This window comes from Puma concolor, chromosome D3 (assembly GCF_028749965.1).
Source record: "Puma concolor isolate L17-30 chromosome D3, mPumCon1.1.hap2, whole genome shotgun sequence".
NCBI classification, from domain to species: Eukaryota; Metazoa; Chordata; class Mammalia; order Carnivora; family Felidae; genus Puma; species Puma concolor.
The window spans coordinates 35027530-35047825 of NC_141678.1; the positions used below are offsets into that span (position 1 = coordinate 35027530).

General features: G+C 37.3%; 1 protein-coding gene across 4 annotated transcripts in view; it reads left to right on the forward strand.

Annotated features, from left to right (window-relative positions):
• Positions 1-20296, forward strand: part of PPP4R1 (protein phosphatase 4 regulatory subunit 1) — a 64663-nt gene that overhangs the window by 12745 nt on the left and 31622 nt on the right. For 2 of the 4 annotated variants that reach the window (XM_086682453.1, XM_086682456.1), the window contains 7 exons: positions 7774-7858; positions 8650-8756; positions 13359-13501; positions 13963-14109; positions 16784-16891; positions 17029-17094; positions 17771-17929. In XM_086682453.1, coding sequence (XP_086538579.1) covers positions 7774-7858; positions 8650-8756; positions 13359-13501; positions 13963-14109; positions 16784-16891; positions 17029-17094; positions 17771-17929 — 815 coding nt within the window. Of the gene's footprint in view, positions 1-7722; positions 7859-8649; positions 8757-13358; positions 13502-13962; positions 14110-16783; positions 16892-17028; positions 17095-17770; positions 17930-20296 lie in introns of all 4 variants that reach the window. The other 2 variants (XM_086682455.1, XM_086682454.1) reach the window with 1 other exon arrangement.

Sequence of the window (20296 nt, forward strand, 5' to 3'; positions counted from 1 at the left end):
TGGGTCCCTTTGTTTGACAGTGGAGGTTTTTTCCAGCCTTGGGGCAGTGTAACACAGTGGCCTTGGAGTTGAGAGATATCTCTTTCCTTGTCCAGTGGGAGTATGGGAGATTGTAAAAGGGAAAGCCTTAGGATCTAAACCACTAGGCATATTTTTGCAAGAAGTACTCGTAGAAGTTGGGGTCTGGAATATCCCTTAAAGTCATCCGTCTGATTTATTCCTAGGAAGATCTTTGTGTCCCTCGTGAGGTTCAAATGCCCTGGTTTGCTCCCAGCAAAAAGCATCAGAGCCTCTGAATTAGGGTGTTGGGAACTGGGAGGTGGGAATACAGGATACTTTGTAAAAGTAGAATTTATAGTTCTTAGAAACTGATTAGATAATGGGAGCCAGAAAGTTACTGTTAAAAAGGTAACTGAAGACTTCATGTTTGAGAACTCAAGGTTACTGGGGAGAAAGTCATGAGGAAGAGCTGGTTTTTATAAGATTTGTTTAGACAGTTAAATTGTCAGAACAAATGTGACATTGAGGTGGAGATTCTATGAAGTACTTGCAAATATGGATCTGGGGGTCATGGCAGGAGAACTCTGGAGGTAATCTGCATTGTAAGTAATGAAGGAGATTTTCAAGGGGAGGAGGGGTGTGTGTGTGTGTGCGTGTGTGTGTAAAATATGAGGAAAAAATTAGAAGGAAACTCCCTCTGTAAAGAAATCAGAAAGAAGCAAGCAAGAACAGTCTAGAAAGGTAGAAAAATACTCAGCATTGTGTACTTCCTGAGAACCCAAGAAAAGAGAATTTAAGAGGAGGGTGTTGGGATATGGAGTCAGCCTTGTCAAGTGCTATAGAGAAGTAAGACAATAAATCTGAGAAGGGCCCTCTAATTTTGTCAAGTTATTGCCGATCTTTAACACAGGGGTCACGAGAGTGAAAGAGAAATAGGACGGATTATTTTTCTTGGGGTGAAGACTGTAAAGGGAACTACCTCTTGAAGAAGTTTGACAGAGTCATGTTAGAGAATAGCAGGCTTAAATTCTAGAATCAGTGTGTTAGGAAAAAACCCACCTAGTCAGAATTGTTCTTAATTACCTTTATATTGCACATAAAGTATGGTATACATGGCCTCACTCTCCCTCCACCACTGTAATGTTACTGTTTCTGTAGTGAGTCCTAAATGAGGTCGTTGGTGTTTAAAGGCAGTGTTGTTGGAAAAATATATCCAGACAGCAGTAGTGAGATGCTACATTTTGAGAAGCATGCAAGGACAGCTGAAGGACTTTTATGTCTTCTCATGCTCTTTTTTTTTTTTTTTTAATTTAGAAAATTTAATGTTTATTTTTGAGAGAGCACGAGCCGAGGGAGGGACAGAGACACAAACACAGAATCCGAAGCAGGCTCTAGGCTCTGAGCTGTCAGCACAGAGCCCAGCGCAGGGCTCAGATTCACTAGCTGTGAGATCATGACCTGAGCCGAGGTGGGACGCTTAACTGACTGAGCCACCCAGGCGCCCTGTCTTCTCCTGCCCTTAAGCATATATGTGGTTGTAGAGTAGAATGGTTGTCAGGTGCACTATTCAAACTTCTCCCTTGCTTTTGTCCTCCTGGCTGCTGGTACTGCTTCCTCTGACACGGTGCTATAGAGTTCATCAAATACATGTATGATCGTAAAGGAGGAAAGGAAGTTGATTTTTTGAGGGTAGTTCTGGGAACATCTTCTGAGAGAATTTGAGATTTAAGAATAGCACATTCAAAATTCTTATTGAGTGAGCCTGAAATTAGCATGAAGTTATAGTATGTCTGAGCATTGTTAGCAAGGAATAGAAAGGAGGTTTGCTTGTGGTATTCATGCAGGTACAACCAGGATTGTCTCCACTGAATTAGAATGGACTCTTGAAGGGGACTAGGGCTTCTCTGTATCCTTCTCTCCTCTGCTCCAAAAGCTGAGAGTGTCAGGTAATCGGAAGAGGAGTAATGTGACACCTGGGCTTCCAGGTGTGTGAAGGCAAAGGGTCTTTTGATTTGGAAAAGACAGCATGATCTTTGCTTCTTAACTTTAAAAAATGATGATTTGGGGGCACTTGGGTGGCTCAGTCGGTTAAGCTTCCAACTCTTGATTGCGGCTCAGGTCATGATCTCACAGTTTGTGAGTTCAGGCCCCGCATCTGGCTCTGCACTAACAGTGCAGAGCCTGCTTGGGATTCTGTTATCCTCTCTCTCTGCCCCTCCCCTGCTCACTGTCTCTCTCAAAATAAATAAATGCACGTTTAAAAAAAATGATGGTTTTGATTAATAATAATTTTAGTAAGGTCTTAGTAGAGCACGAGTGAGTATATATGCTGCCTGGAATTGTCTGTTGCTCAAAGGAGGTGTACTGCTGTTGAATTTAACTAAGTTGTTGCTTAGCAAATTTTTTTTTTTTTAATTTTTTTTTCAACGTTTTTTATTTATTTTTGGGACAGAGAGAGACAGAGCATGAACGGGGGAGGGGCAGAGAGAGAGGGAGACACAGAATCGGAAACAGGCTCCAGGCTCCGAGCCATCAGCCCAGAGCCTGACGCGGGGCTCGAACTCACGGACCGCGAGATCGTGACCTGGCTGAAGTTGGACGCTTAACCGACTGCGCCACCCAGGCGCACCTTAGCAAATTTTAAATGCCATTCCTAATTATAGGGTGGTAATGTGGTTTATTTAGCCAGGTAAGAGGATTTTGCAAAATGTAGTAATGTTACTTTTTAAAAATTAGATGGCTAAGTTGATTTTGATTGGCCACATTCCTCTGCTGTTCCTGCCTCACTTCTGTATAAACCTTGTGTCCCACCTGTACTAATAGTTTTCCTTTACTTCCTCATTGTCTTCAGATTTCTTTGCTTAGAATGCCCTCTTCCTGCCCTCTGTCCTGCTTGGCAAAGTCCAGTATACCTTCCAAGAATTGCTTGACTTTTGGAAGCCTTCTTATATTCACTCACCAGGGCAGATTAGACATATAATAATGAACAACATATAATAGTTAACAGCATATTTTGTATGCTTACGCCATGTATCTTTTCTTAGTGTATATATGTAGACACATATAGATACCTGCACATATTTATACATGCATACTACATGCATACACTTTTTGTCTAATGTTTGTATCTGTGTTTCTTTTTTTAATTTTTTTTTTTTCAACGTTTATTTATTTTTGGGACAGAGAGAGACAGCATGAACGGGGGAGGGGCAGAGAGAGAGGGAGACACAGAATCGGAAACAGGCTCCAGGCTCTGAGCCATCAGCCCAGAGCCTGACGCGGGGCTCGAACTCCCGGACCGCGAGATCGTGACCTGGCTGAAGTCGGACGCTTAACTGACTGCGCCACCCAGGCGCCCCTGTATCTGTGTTTCTTGTTGAGTGCCTGGCACTTACAGTATATGTGCTGCCCTCTTACTGGTTGACGTGGATGACAACATTTAAAAACACATGGAAACCACATTGAGACTCACTGTATCTAGAAAGAAACCTACATGCAGGTGGGACAGAACGTTTACCTTATTTGCCTGACACCATATCATACTTTGTACACATTATCTTTGAATGTGTGTCTTAAAAAGTCTTGGCCTTTATTTAAGTCGCGTTATTTTATAGATGAGGAAGCAGACCCAAATTAATTAGGTATTTGTGTAAGTCCACATAGAAAGTTCATAAGTAGCAAAACATGACATTTGAACCCAGATCTGTCTTACTTTAAAGAGCCTTTGCCCTTTTCATACTACTTTGCTGTAACTATGTAGGGGTTAAATTAATCACCTTAAAAAATGGGTCCAACGTTTATGTTTTAGACATTCATTTCCTTAAATTTAAAACAGCTGAGGGGCGCCTGGGTGGCGCAGTCGGTTAAGCGTCTGACTTCAGCCAGGTCACGATCTCGCGGTCTGTGAGTTCGAGCCCCGTGTCGGGCTCTGGGCTGATGGCTCAGAGCCTGGAGCCTGTTTCCGATTCTGTGTCTCCCTCTCTCTCTGCCCCTCCCCCGTTCATGCTCTGTCTCTCTCTGTCCCAAAAATAAATAAACGTTGAAAAAAAAAAAATTTTAAACAGCTGAAAATGGAACATTGCTTTCTCTGGTGTAGGGAGCTGAGAAAGTATGGAAATTTGGGGAGGTCAGATAATTTGAAGAAGCATTTCAGAGTGATCATTGTTTTTATATGCTTTTTGGTAAATTTGAAATTTCAAATAACATGGAAAGATGACATGGGTTTTTTTACTTCATCAGTGGAGGAGACTAAGTTTTTAAAGCTATGAAACCCTAAAGGGCTGTTGCTGTCATAGTGAATTTCTGTAAACTTTAGTTATCTAGAAAGAAAGCCCTCAGGTGGGGTATGGAGGCATGAAATGTCTCTCTTCATCCACAGTAATATTCCTTGTCTTTGTCTGTTTTGTCTAAGAATATCACCACTCCAGCTTTCTTATCTTACTATTTCATGTTTTGTCTTTAAAAAAAAAAAAAATCCTTGGGGCACCCGGGTGGTTCAGTTGGTTAAGCATCCAGCTCTCGGTTTTGAGTCAGGTCATGTTCTCACAATTTCGTGGGTTCAAGCCCTGCGTTGGGCTCTGTGCTGACAGTGCAGAGCCTGCTTGGGATTCTCTCTTTGTCTCTCCCCCAGGTGTACTCTGTATCAAAATAAATAATAAAAAAATAAAAATTCCTTTTCTTTTCAATCTCTTAGTTGAAATTTTGCCGTTAAAGCTATGTCTATGGTGGACATCCGTAATTGGGTGTTACTTTTTTTTAATTGGGAATCTCTGCTTTTAAATGTTTAGTCCACTTATATGTGATGTAATTATTGGTCTGATTGTGTTTAGGTCTGCTTTTTTCTTTTTCTTTTTCTTTGTTTTCAATTTATTTTTTTCTACTAGGGATAGCATGTGCATGCCCATGTGCACACGTGTGTGCAGTAGGGGCAGAGAGAGAGGGGGAAAAAGAAAATCTTAAGCAGGCTCTGGGATCAGTGTGGAGCCTGATGCGGGGCTTGATCTCATGACCCTGAATCATGACCTGAACCCAAATCAAGAGTCCACACTTAACTGACTGAACCACCCAGGTACCCTTGGGTCTGCTTTTTTCTTTTTGTCTCTTTTTTTTCTTTCTTTTTTTTTTTTTTTTCATGTTGCTTTTTTCCTGACTTTCTTTGGGGTTGATGATACTTTTTTTGTATTGCATTTTAATTCCCCTATTGGCTTTCTAGCTATGCTGCTTTCTTACATGTTTTTGAGATTACTCCTAAGGACTATAATTTGTCTTTAATTTATCATACTCTGTTTAAAGTTAGTGTTGTACTTTGCATAAACTATAGAATCCTTGTAGCAGTACAGCTACATTTACTCTATGTTGTCTGTTTTATCAGAGGATATTATTTACTGTACCATCACTCAGGGTATATGCTGTAGGATTTTTTTCATTTGTGGTAAGAGGTTTTTTTTTATTGATTATTTTTGTGTTTTTCTTTTGTATAACCTGTGGTAGGTGTTTGCAGGATGACTGGGTAAGATCTAAGCATGCAGTCTGTAACTGTGGTAACCAATCCTTGTGGCCTCCATAATGATGCTTTCCAGAGCTTTATTGGTCCAGTCAAGAATTGATGAAGAAATCTTGAATTCAGAAAGGACGATTCAGGCCAGAATGATTCCACAGATATTGGCAGGAGGCAGCAGTAATGGGAAATAGAAATGAAGCTTTGTCACCATTGCCTATGCCAGAGTGGAACACCTCCTTTTGTAGACAATTGTCAACCACGATAGAGTGGTGACAGAAGTTGAAGGAAAATTGATTTTGTTGCCCTCTGAGAATATAGTTCTCAAATACGGTAGTTCAATAATCTGCATTTGAGTTGGTAGGAATATTTATTAAAATGGGTGCTCCTGGGCCGCACTCCGAGCCTACATAATCAGTATTTGAATGTGTGACCTGGGAGTGTGCATTCAGAGATAAGTGCGCCAGGCTTGTCTTAAACACAGCAGTGTTCGATGGTTGCCCCTCTAGGCTTCGTAAGGACTAGAGTCAGTGTTATTAATGTTTATCTTTAAGATTGACAAGTGTGAGGCTGATGAAACAGTTTGGTCATAGTCATAGAATTCTAGAGCCTGCATAAAGGCGCTTTTGAGGCCATGCTAGCTCAACAGATGTGTGTGAGAAAGGAGAAAACAGAGGCCAAGTGAGAGCGTCTGAGCAGTTTTTACAACTTTCTGATTCAAAATAAGTAAGGTACTTTGCTGTGAGTTGTAGATCAGCACAACCTGTATAAAACTTTCCTGCACTATGTAAGCAATTATTTCCATGTTAGGTGTTATTTTTAATCCATTTGGAAAATCTCTGTCTTTTAATTGGGTTGTTGAGACTATTTGTGTTCAGCGTGATAATTGACATGGTTGGGTTTAAATCTCTCATCTTGCTATTTCTCATCTGTTTGTCCTATCTCTTATTTTATCCTCTTTTTCTTCCTTTTGGGTTGAGTGTTTTTTATGATTCCATTTTATGGCGTTTATTGGCTTACTAGCTGTATAACTTTTGGTGGGGTTGTTTTTGATGTTTAATGGTTGCTCTAGAGTTTATAATTAGTATACATCTTTAATTTACTACTGTCTGACTTCAAATAATACATATCTCTTCATATACAGTGTAAGAATGTTAGGAAGGTGGACTTTGCCTCTTTCCTGCCTTTGTGCTATTATAGTCATACATTTTACTTCTATATGTGTTAGAAATCCCACAGTACTTTTTAAAAACTTTTATTTAAATTCTGGTTAGCATACAGTGTGAAATTAGTTTCAGGTGTACAATATAATGATTCAGCAATTCTGTACATTACTCAGTGCTCACCACAAGTACACTTCTTAATCCCCATCACCCATTTCACCCATCCCCCCCCCGTAACTATTGTTTGTTCTCTATAGTTAGGAGTCCCCACAGTATGTTTTTTATCTTTTTATTTTGCAACACATATTTTTACTTTAAACAGTTATCTTTCAAAGAGATTTTTAAATATGAAAAGTCTTTAGTATTTACCCACCTATTTACCATTTCTGGCGCTCTTTAGTCCTTTGTGTAGGTCTGGATTTCCAATTGGTACAATTTTCTTTTGCTTGAAAGACTTACTTTAATATTTCTTACAGTGCAGGTTTGCCGGTGATGATGTCTGTCAGCTTTTGTGTGTCTGAAAAGGTCTATTGTACCTTTGTATTTGAAAGATACGAATTTCAAAGATATTTTAAAGATGCTTATTTACTGGGTATAGAGTTTTAGTTAGACTTTTTTTCCTTCTTCCTCTTTTAGCACTTTAAAGATTACTGTCTCCTGGCTTTTATTGTGATGAGAAGTCTGCTGTAATTCTTATCTTTGTTTATAAGGGGAATTTTTCTCTGACTGCATTACAGAATTAAGAGTATCCGTGTTTGACATTTTATTTATTTACAAGTTGTTAGTGTTCTGATTGAACATGTGAGTTCTCCGTTATCACCCCATGCTGTTTCTGAAGCCTCTGACCGCCATGTTTCTAGAGACAACTAGACCTATCTGTAGGAAAAGGAGAGGAAGCATCCTTCAGTTATTCATGGCTTCCGAGTTGATGTAAGAGTCACTTGTGACCCTTTATACCACTCCAGAAACATTAAAGGCAGTTTTATTTAAGCTCTTCAGACAGGCAAGGGATACTTTTTAGTTTCAAAGTGTTATAAGGAGTATTTCTGATGTCTCTGATAGTTGGTGTGGATGACTACAGCTCAGAGTCTGATGTGATTATTATACCTTCAGCCCTGGACTTTGTCTCACAAGATGAAATGTTGACGCCACTGGGGAGACTGGACAAGTATGCTGCAAGTGAGAACGTATTTAACAGGTACATGCATATTCTTTTCATTATGGAAGTGGAAGGAGGGTTTTCCTACATTAATTTCAGTAAGGAAAATACATACAGTTTTTTAGTTTAAAGTTGTATTGTTAACGTGCAGTCTCAGTCACCATGTTTTATTAATAATCACAGCCACAGCTTTTTTTATAATTGTTTACTCTTTAATCCTAGTAACTGTGTGGCACTCTTTCTTTGCTTTTTGTCCAAAACAAAAAATACCATTGCTTTTTTGCTATTAGGCATAATTTTGATGATTGTGTAAAGCGATTACTGAGGGGAGTATATTCTTCTTTGAGCAGGTGATGTTGTATACCTACTGTGTGCCAGGTGATGTTCAAGGGGATTGGGACACACTTCCTAATGCATTGTTTCTCCAATGGTGGTCCCCAGATCACCTGTATCAGACTTTTCTGATAAGTCTTTGCTTAAATTTTTGAGTATAGATGTGTAAAACTCATTTAGTAAAAATGTGTGAAGGTCATCTGTATAATGAAGAGTGTGTGTATTTTCCCATTGTTTGATAATTGAAGATCACGCTTGAAATTTTATAGAATTTTCAGTGACCTTAGAAATTTGTTACATCAGTTAAAGATGAAAAATATTTTGGTAACTATTCTCTCTCATCTTGGTAAAATAAAATCCATAGTGGCATTTGTCACTTAGGAAATCAGTGACTTAATTTATGTTATAAAATGTATAAAAAATTTTCTTTATATAGATTCTACACTTTGAAATTCTAAAATTCCACTAAATGCTATATTATTTTCTTTTTCTGTTAGACAAATGGTGGCCCGGAGTTTGCTGGACACGTTGAGGGAAGTCTGTGATGATGAAAGAGATTGCATTGCTGTTTTGGAAAGAATTAGCAGATTAGCTGACGATTCAGGTATATTTTTAATGCAGAGAAAGGTTTCTTTTACCAAATTTGAGTTTTTAAAAACTATTGAAAAAACTTAGTGTGATATGAGACTTCTTTAAAAGATTTCCTAAGTAAATTCCCAACTGTGTCAGTAACAAGAAAATCCTGTTCCTAAGATTCATACATTTTATAGTTGGTCTCTGTTTAGTTTAATTTTGGAAATTTCTCATCAGAAAAATCTAAAAATACTGTTTTGCATCATGTATGTTAATTGTAGGATTACTAAAAACGTAAAAATAATTTTGAATAAGTTTTAAAAAGGGACAGAGTGGGCTGTAAACTTTTTGAGGCAAATATAAAATGCTTCCTTTTTGTATGCTTTCTCACTTGCAAAAAAATGTCAGTTACACATGGTAAAGCTAAAGATTTTTGTCTCCAAAGCAAAGCTAGAACGGTCTGCTTAAGAAAGAGGTAAACCTGATTTGAGGCTTGGAATATGGTTATATTAAGTTTCTTTAAAATATTTTTTCTTGTGAAATATGTATAACATGCAATTTACCATTTTAACATAATCTTAAGTCATAAGCGTGTTTTCATTTTAGAAAGATTCAAAAGTAAATAATTTTTTTTCTTTAGCCTATTATCTCTTTATTAAAATGTGTTATTTTTCACTTTCTAACAAACTTTTTGTCATGTCAGCAGTCTCATTTTTTAATTTTTAGATGAGCCTGTCTTTTGGTGAGCAGTTTGTTTTGTAGGAATATGTTTTACTATTTACGTAAGCATTAAGTAATTTTTATTTTCCTATAGGGTAGAAAAAATATTTGTAAGTTAATCTTTTTCATTACGATGTTCTTTGTATGTACTTGCTTATGTGTATGCTTGTGCCAGAATGGTTTTAGGAGAGTCTCATCAATTATAATTTTTCCTTATAATTTTAACTGGTCAGAAATATAACGATTTGACTTAAAATTTTGGCTCATCCCATTGTGATTTTTTCCTTCTTAGTAGAAATAGATATTCCTTATGGAGGAATTTTTGTTTATTTTCTTTTACCTACAGTGCTGGTTTTTATTAATATATATGTATATACAGTTGACCCTTCAACAGCATGGGTTTGAACTGTGTACAGGTCCAGTTTTACAGATTTTTTTCAGTGAGTACAGTACTATAAGTTTATTTTCCTTATGATTTTCTTAATATTTTCTTTTCTCTAGCTAACTTTATTGTAAGAATACAGTATTCAATACATATAATATAGAAATTATGTGTTAATCAACTGTTTGTTATTGGTAAGGCTTCCAGTCAATAGGAGGCGATTAGTAGTCAGGTTTTTGGGGAGTCAAAAGATGCATGTGGATCTTCTGCACAAAGGACGTCAGTCCCTCAGCCCCCTAGTTGTTCAAGGGTAAACTTTATGTAAAAAAAAATTTTTTTTTTTTTTTTGATGTTTAGGGACACAGTGCAAGCAGGGGAGGGGCAGAGAGACGCATACAGAATCCGAAGCAGGCTCCAGGCTATGAGCTGTCAGCACGGAGCCCGACGCAGGGTTCAAAACTCACAAACTATGAGATCATGACCTGAACTGAAGTCAGATGCTTAACCGACTAAGCCACCCAGGTGCTAGATTTTAGAAATATATTCTTGGGGCGCCTGGGTAGCTCAGTCGGTTAAGTGTCTGGCTCTTGGTTTCAGCTCAGGTTATGATCTCACAGTTTGTGAGTTTGAGCACCACATCGGGCTCTGAGCTGACAGCATGGAGCCTGCTTGGGATTCTTTCTCTCCCTGTCTCTCTGCCCCTTGCCAACTTGCTCACTCTCAAAGTCAATAAATAAACTTAAACGATATATATATTCTCAAGTTGTTAAGTTCATGGTAAATATCTCTATTGACATTTATATATTTTATTCAGTAAACATAATATAGTGTGCAGTCCTATGCCAGAATCTAGGATAAATGCTAGAGCAGTTACTAAGGTGAATAAGAATTTCTGTCATCAAATTAACAGTTTGATGAATGCAGCTAACTCCTAAACAATAAATTATAATGGAGAGGATTAGCACTGGCTTCAGAATGTTAGTGACGTTGAGTTGGATTTAGTAGAATGATGAAGTACGAAGAAGGGAAGGAGCATACTCAGGAGAAGAGAAGACAAGACCGGTTTAGAGGTTTAAGGAGTTCATGATAGTGGCCCATTTGCCCAACAGGTAGGTTACTGAGTCTACAGTTTAAAGTAATGAGGCTGTTCAGTAAGGTAGTTGGGGTCTGGATTGTAAGGATTTATACTGTATGCCGTACTAGAGAGTTTGTGTTTTTGTGATTTAGAACGATAATGTACCAGTGTGGACTGACTTGGTGAAAAACATGGGCAACAGGAACACTTGTTGGGAGGGACTCTGTTACTTTAATATTGAATGAAACTTACTACAAAAAGTCACGGACTATAAATTTTCAGCCCCATGAAGTAAAGCAAAATGAAGCTATGTAATTGGTACTCAGCTCAAGAAATAGAACTAGCGTCCCAGAAACCATTTCAGGGCACCCCCCCATTTCTGTCCTGTTCTTGTTCCCCAAGGAAATCAATATCTTGACCACTAAGTATATAGGTTGGTTTGCCTCTCTGAACTTTATATGGAATCATACTAAATATGTTCTTTTGTGTCTAGCTGCTTCATACTTCTGAAGCTTGTTATGTTGTTGGGGTGTAACTGTATTTATGGATTTTTTAAATTGAACCAGAAAAGAGTTGGATGAAAGATGTACCAATGAGGTAAAAAAAAATTAGTAAGTTAGTAGTAAGTCTAACCAAGCATTTGCTATATAAAATCATAAAAATCTATACTTTAGAGGGGAAAAAAAGTCAAGATCAAAGTTGATAAGGATAAGGCAGACAGAAGATTTAAAGGTTCTAAGCCCCTTGTTTGCTTAGGAGAATGGAATATATGCATTAATTTTACAACTGTATATTTTTCAGTAGTCCTTAACTTGGATGTCATGATCAGCCCAGCCCACCAAGTTAGAGACTTTAGGCTCAACTCCCTTCTCCTTCACTCCCTTCAACCATCGCAGTAGCTCTGAAATCCCTCCCCAGCCCTTCAGTTTCTCCCAGACAGCTCACAGTGGGTTCATTTCTCAGCTCCGTTTTGGTCCGTTGCCTAAGAAGGCTTTGAAGAAAGAAAACGTACTGATTTCATTCTCAACTAAAACTGTAACTTGTGTCCTTCATGTACTTCAAAAATACATGTAACTATTAGGTCAGTTAGCAAATTCAGGGTTAATGAGGAAAAGGAGAGGCCTAGGTCTTTTTTTTTTTTTTTAACTAATTTTTTATTTTTCAAAGCAGAAGCACTATTTTTGTTCAATTATGGTCTAACTTCAAATGGCACAGCCCTGTAATAGAAATTCCACATAGTGGTTTGTTGATAAGATTCTTAGCTTTGTAAAATGCTAGTACATTTTCTGCTGATACTTTCATTAATTTCTATTTGTTGAAGTCAGAAATTTCCTCTGGCCCCATGCATGCATATTTACCTTAAAGTAACTTTAATAATATAATCATTAATAGGTGCCAAAGTTCTAACAGAGTCTAATATGGTGAATTGTATTGATAATCCATCATGTCTATGTATGTCTTAGTCATTTGCATTTCTTCTACGAATTACTTGTCTGTATCCTTATTTTCTTTCTTGTATTCATTTGAACAGTGGATTCTTGGTTTATAGTTATTAATACTTTGTTATGTGTGTATTTTCTCCCAGGCTGGTTTGCCTTTTAACTGAGTATGGGACCTGTTGTCTGTATTGAAGGCTTTATAAAATGGAATTAGTTGGTCTCTTGGTTGGTTTGGGGGTTTTCTTTGCCTTTGAAGGCCTTCCTGCCTCAAGGTGAAACATTTTTTTAAAATGTTGTCTTTTAGTGCTTTTGATCTTTAAAAAAAAATAATAAAGTTTGGAACTTTAATTCACTTAGAGTTTAAGCTGTGTAGTATAGGAATCACCCTTTTTTCCTCACATAACTAGCTGATTCTCTGCCATTACTCTTAGACACTTCCCTTTTGAAACCAGAGATTTGAAATGCTGTATTTGTCACACTTAAATGTGCTCTATTTACTTGGGTCTCTTCAGGTTTTTGGTTTTTTTTTTTTTTTTTTTTCCTCTAACTGTATTGGTCTTCTTTAATGGTCATTTACCATTTTAGTCATAATTTTAACTATAAATTCTCCAGGCAGTGATTTAAATTTATTAGGAACCAGTCCTTATGGCTTGTCCTAAGAGGCTCTTAAATAGTTGAGTTTATAGATAATCTATATTTTGTTGATGTGAATATTGGATACTTAACCCCTAGCATATGTGGCACAATGTAGGTGATGGATGAATTCAGTCATGATAGGAAATGATTGCATACTCAGTGTGTTGTATGAAAATAGAAGTGTGGGATGGGAGTCGGGTCTTCTTTCACTCGTGCGTTGACCTGCCTAGGATTGTGAAAAGGATCCCAGAGTCAGAGAACATTTTGTAAGCCCTTTGAATGCTGAGGATGGAAGTCCAGAGCTTTCCTAGTCTTAAGCCCATGCATAGATTTTGTTACTGTGGGAGAGTGTGTTTGCTCATATTTCTATTATTTCAATAGAGCCAACTGTGAGAGCAGAGCTGATGGAACAGGTGCCTCACATTGCATTGTTTTGTCAAGAAAACCGGCCTTCAATCCCATATGCTTTTTCCAAATACTTACTACCTATTGTGGTTAGATATCTCGCAGATCAGAATAATCAGGTAAGAGTGCCATTTATGTGTTCTTAATGGAAATTTGTGTAGTATGACGTATGTAGAATGGCCTACCCTAGGGGGTCTCATTTGAATTTTTTTTCCTCCTCCACTCATCATTCCATTTTTTGAGATGACCGTTTGTCTTAGACAAGATACATTGAGAGTGTTGCAAATCTAGGGAGTCTCCTTAATGCATTAGAGACAGTGTCATTTGCTGCATTCTCCCTCGGTACCCTCATGGGTGTCCCTCAGAAAGTTTGCTGATTTGTGAGTCACCATTTGTCATATCACAGTCTGCAGGGGTTCTGTGTTTGCAACAGTTGGAGAACATAGCCGTCAGTTTTTATTTGCAACGTTTTGCCACTTACGGATCCCTTTGAAATGAAAAGTTTTCCGTTTTGTGAAAATCAAGTGATAGAGTTTTGTTGTGTCTGTACTTTGTTAACACTACTGATTTTTTTTCATAGGTAAGAAAAACAAGTCAGGCAGCTTTGCTGGCTCTGCTGGAGCAGGAGTTAATTGAGCGATTTGATGTGGAGACCAAAGTGTGCCCTGTCCTCATAGAGCTCACTGCCCCAGATAGCAACGATGATGTGAAAACAGAAGCTGTGGCTGTAAGTAGAAGGCATTTTTTTCTGTTTAGGTAAAAATAAGTCACTATATTGACAAATAATAATGGCTCAAATATTACACTGCATTCTGTGCTATGGAGTTTATACATATTAAGTATCAAAGTAACCACAGGTCATTAGAAAGGGCTAGAAAGGGACATAGGCATACAAAAAAGGTCTGTGTTCTTTGGGCCCCATATTATGCTTTGTACCTGTGAATTAGAGGGCTCTATCACTGAGCTCTGAGGAAGCAGATATGCAGCAAGAGAGTAAGAAGTAACTATAAATTCATTATTATGGAAAAATAAGATGGGAGAAATAATCAGTGTAGTTAAGACAAAAACACAGCCCTGTATTGGGTGAAGAAACATTTGTGAAACTCTAGTTGCTGCCATTGAACACTTTCTGAGCACTGTGTAAACACAGAAGAAAAAAAAACATCTTACCTCCTGCCCTTGACAGTCTGGTCTTTCAGAAAAGAATAGTCAGGTGAGTAGTTTTATGATATATGTGATACAAATTGTGATTATAAGAAAAATGCACAGATTAAATCATTATGTGCATAACAAAGTCAGGTATAAGTCCATCTAAAAATTCAAATCTCTTTGGGTAGTGAGAGTTTACTGTTTAAATCTAAAATAATATAATTGCACTTTTGTTGATATAAAAAAAATTATACCAAAATTGTATTGTGTTTCCGGATCATTAGAAGAATGAATTAGGTCATCTCTCTAGTCCCGTTTCCTTTGGAAATTTCTTGATTCCATTATTTTAGACACACTGTATAAGTGAATAATAAATTTAGGCACTTTTCAGTAATACCATTTTTATTGAAATGAAATTCACATAATAAAAAACTGCCTTTTATTTTTCATTTTTTTATTTTTTATTTTTTTAATGTATTTTTGAGAGAGAGAGACAGAGTGCAAGTGGGGGAGGGGCGGGGGGGGGGAGGTGGGGGAGACATGGAATCCGAAGCAGGCCGCAGGCTCCAAGCTGTCAGTGCAGAGCCCGACATATGGGGCTCAAACTCATGAACCGTGAGATCATGACCTGAGCCGAAGTCAAACACTTAACTGACTGAGCCACCCAGGTGCCCCCAAAAACCGCTTTTTAAAGCACACAGTTAAGTTAGCATTTAGTACATCCACAGTGTTGTACAACCAGCACCTCTGTCAAATCCCAAACATAGGTTTTATTTTATTTTGTTTTGCTTAATTTCACAAGTTCCTCAGTAAAGGAAATCCGTTTTTGGGGAACTCAGAGTTTAACTTGCTCTTTTATTTTTATTAGATTTAACAATAATGAAACATGGTAACTGTAGTAAAAAGACTGTATTTAGCAGTAGTATGAAACCCAGAATTCTTTTACCGGTCGGTTTATTTAGTCATGTTTTGCATTCCCTGGTCCTAATAATTGTTTTCTGTCTTGGGAATAATTCTTTCTGATGAATTTAATTATGCTACATCAGTGATACAGTATAACTTTGGATCTTTAGAATTTGAAAATGCTTAGAAATAGTAGGGAGTCAAAAAACAAAACTGGTTTTGGGATTTGGGAGATTTCAGATGTTATCTCCAGTTCTGAGGATGCTGGGATTTTGATGGGGATAGTGTTGAATCTGTAGATCAATTTAGGGATAGTTGCCCACCTAAAAATCCGTGAGCATGTAGGTCTCTCCATTTATTTAGGTCTTTTATGTATCTCATTAGTGTTCTGTAGTTTTGGGTAAACAGAACGTATGTAATTTGTTGAACTGTGTTTCTTAACATTGTTGTCAGTGATACTGCTGTTAAATGTTTTCAGTTCATTGCTAATTTATAGAAATACATTTGATTTTTATGTTCTGACATAAGTGCTGTAAACTTCCTAAGTACACTTATTTGTCTGGTGGCCTCTTTGTAGATTCCTTGGGGTTTTCTAGCTAGACAGTCCTGCCGTGTGTGAATGGAGTTTTCTTTCTTTGCAATCTCTATTCCATTTACTTCTAATCCTATTTGTATGGCTAGGAGTAGATGTAATAGATAAATAATAATAGGCCATCAGATTTCTTTCTGTACTAACTGGGAGAGTGGGGAAGGGGGATTTATTTAAATAACATTGGGCAGGTTTTCAAACATAGTTCATTCTCACTTTGCCTGGTACTGCGTTAACTGAAACTGTGCGTTGGAACCGTGTCCTTGTCTTCCTTGGAACCAAGGCAGTTCTCTTATGCACAAGTTTCTGTTAAAACGGTACTTTGCAAGGTAATGACTGCCTCCAAATAAGTCTTAGCAGCACAAATATACTAAATCCACATTCTTCGTATGGATAATCTTTCCCGTTGAACAGTTACCACTCATTTTCTTACTGGGAAAATGTAGAGGATTCTGCTTTTAAATTATCAGGCAAAATGATTAATAAGATTGAAACTATAGATGAAAATGAAATTTTTCAGATTCTCTCTGGGTTTACTGTGCATTTAGTAATTATTGATTGATTTTATTGGCGGTAGTATCTATTTTTCTGTCTTCAACTTGGATAAATAAGATGAATGTTTTTTGTGATGTTTGCGGTGTGATGCCATATCCTATTTTATATTTCCTGAAGTATATACTTTTAACAAGTTAGCAAACTTAACTGGAAAAGTCTTAACTTGAAGATATTTTCAGTGTGCTTTTGTTCTTATCCATTTTAGATAATGTGCAAAATGGCTCCCATGGTTGGGAAGGACATTACAGAGCGTCTTATCCTCCCTAGGTTTTGTGAGATGTGCTGTGATTGCAGAATGTTTCATGTTCGAAAGGTATTTTTTAGGCATTTTGTTTGTTTAAGAACATGTGGTTTTAGTGGTTACTGTATTGATATGTGAAACGTAGAAGATTATTTTTAAAGCAGTGTATTTGTAATATTTTGAAATGTCAGTGATGCTTTTGTTGGCAGGTCTGTGCTGCCAATTTTGGAGATATTTGCAGCGTGGTTGGCCAGCAAGCTACTGAGGAGATGTTGGTAAGTATTGCAGAAATAAAGGGGTAAATAAAGGAGCAAGCAATACGGTACAGAGTGACACGTGAATTTGCAGTGCATACATTCACCCCACATTTTATGAACACAATTCCGTGAACGTAAACCAGAAAGATAATATGACCTTGAGAGTTTAAATTTCTGTAATCTGGGCCCTTGAATTGCATTTAGATGATGGTTTGTTAAAACTGAATGTACGTGATTGCATAAGAACCATTGATTTGTTTTTACCTCTCCCATTTTCTATTAAACAAATCAGTTCTTTCTTTATTCAAACAAGTCTGTAATTTAACTGCAACTCTCAAGTATTTCAGTGACAAATTAAACCTACAGCTTGTTATTTTTAAATGGTGAGTACATGGGATATACATGCTTAAAGTAGAAGTTAACATACTTGAAGAGCTTCTGAAGCCATCTGTTAGGCAAAACAGTTTAGGTACAAGCTTTTGAATAACATTTAACCTTTATTTGTTGGGTTTGCTCTTCCATAGTCAACATTGTTGTGAATTAGGTGTGATTTATTTAAAATTACTGAGTGTTAATGCTACATGGTTTTTCTAAATTGTTATAGGAAAATCTAATATTTTAAAAACAGAAAATGAAATAAAAGTAACCACTGAAACCTGGTTTGTCTGCCTAACAAAACCCTATCCTTGCATAGCTGCCCAGGTTTTTCCAGCTTTGTTCTGACAATGTGTGGGGAGTCCGGAAGGCTTGTGCTGAATGCTTCATGGCGGTTTCCTGCGCAACATGTCAAGAGATCCGGCGGACTAAATTGTCAGCACTGTTTATTAATTTGATCAGTGATCCTTCACGTTGGGTAGGGCTTTGTCTAATTATCATTTTTGGAAAATAATACATTTTACATAAAACATGGTTTTGATTTCATAATTTAAGAAACAATTTATTCAGAGTATGTTATTGTTAATACTTTTAGGAATAGGCAATAAGTAAACTACTGTGTTACTTTTGTTTATTAAACTGGGCAGAACTTTGGTACAGATGTAAATCATGTTCATTCTATTGATATGTTGTGGTATATTGATTTTCAGATGTTAACTGACTTTTAGTAAGTCTTACCTGGTCATAGTGTAATAATTCTTGCTGTGTTGCTGGATTCAGTATGCTACTATTTTGTTAGGGGTTTTCATAGTTTTGTAAAAGATAATGGTCTGTAGCTTCCTTGTGATGGCTTTTTGTTTGTTTTCTTTTGTTTGTTTTGTTAACACAGTAATTCCTCATAGAACAAGTTTAGGAAGTACTCCCTCCTCTTCTATGTTTTGGGAGAATTTTCGAAGAATTGGTGTTCTCTTTTAAATGTTGAGTAGAAATAAGTGATGCGATCTCAGTTTTAACTTTTCTTTGTGTGCGGTTTTTTTGTTTTGTTTTGATTTTGGGTTTTTTTTTTACTACTTGCTCGTTACAGGGCTATTAAGTTTATTTTCACTTGTTAAAGAGTTACTCAGATGATTTCTTCTTGGGTCAGAGTTGATAGTTTGTCTAGGAATTCGTCTGTTTCACGTAAGTGCTCTAATTTGCTGGTATATGATCCATAGTATTTACTTCATAATCTTTGTATTTCTCTAACATTAGTAGTAATATCCCTTCTTTTTGACTCTAGTAATTTGAGTCCTGTCTCTTTGTTTCTGCTAAAGGTTTTTCTGTTTTCTTCAGCCTTTTACAACTTTGGCTTCACTGATTTTCTCTAAATTTCTGTCCTTTATTTCATTAACTTCCACTCTAATCTTTATTATACCCTCTCTTCTGCTTGCTTTTGCTCTTCTTTTTCCAGTGTCTTGAGGTAGAAGATTAAGTTATCAATTTGAAATCATTCTTTTTTCTTTGAATTACCATCCAGGGTAACTGGCTTTCAACCTGAAGAGCTTCCTTTCATATTTACCATAATGTAAATATGGTAGCAGTAAATTCTCAATTTCTGTTCATTCGGGAATATCTTTATTTTGCCTTCGTTTTTGAAAGATAGCTTTGTTGGGTATAGGATTCTTGGCTAACGGGGTTTTTGTTTGCGCACGTTGAATACGTTGTCCCCACTGCCTTCTGGTCTGTCTCTCCTGTTTTTGCCAGGAAATTAGTGTTTATTGGGGTTCCCTTGTAAATGATATGTCACTTTCCTTTTGCTGCTTTCAAGATTTTCTTCTTGTTTTGACTCCTGGCATTTTTACTACGATGTATTTATAGATCTCCATTGGTTCATCCTACTTTGTTGAGCTTCTTTGTTGTGTACGTTACTGATTTTTAATAAATTTGGGATGTTTTAAGCCATCATTTCTCCAAATACTGTCTTTTCCGACCTTCTGGTATTCCTATTGTACATATGTTGGTACACTTTATGTCCCACATTTTCTGAGATTCTGTTCATTTTTCCTCATTTTCTTCTTTCTGTTCTTCATCTTGCCTAATCTATAATGATGCACCTTGTGTTCACTGATTCTTTTTTTCTACCAGTTCAGATCTATTTAAGTTTATGTGGTGTTTTTATTTCAGTTGTTGTACTTTTCAACTCTAGAATTTCCATCTGATTCTCTTCATGAACCTGCATTTGATAGGACACTGTCCTCATACCTTGCTTTACTTCCTTAATCCTGCTTTCATTCTGTTCTGTCAATAATTTATACTGGTCACTTTGAAGTTTTTTTCTAAGTCCAACATCTTACTGTTCCCACACATAATTTCTGTTCCCACACATAATTTCTGTTCCCTAACTTTTCCCCCAGTGTATGGATCATACTTTTTTGTTCCTTTTCATGCCTTTTATTTATTTATTTTTGAAACTGGTCATTTTAGGTAACACAGCAAATTTGGGGACTGGTACCCCTCTCTGGGGCTTGTTATGATGACCTACTTACTTGCTTAGTGACTGGCAGGAATGCTTTAGTGGCCTCTTATTCCCCCTCCAGGAGGCGCAGCCCTGGGCATGCCCACAGCCACCCTGGGATGACCGCATTTTGGTGGGAGTGGGAGTGGTGGCTGCCTCGGGGTGGGCAGCCAGAGGGTACTCTTGGCTCCTCTATTCTGGAGGAGGGGCCCCATAAGCTGGGGCAGGGGCCGTATTCTGAGTATTCTCATGGCCCAGTGTTCTGAGCCAGATCCAAGGTAGAGCTTCCATTCTACCCATAGGCGTTGTTCAGAAGAAGGGAGCCCCTGCACCCACTGTACTTGTCCAGGA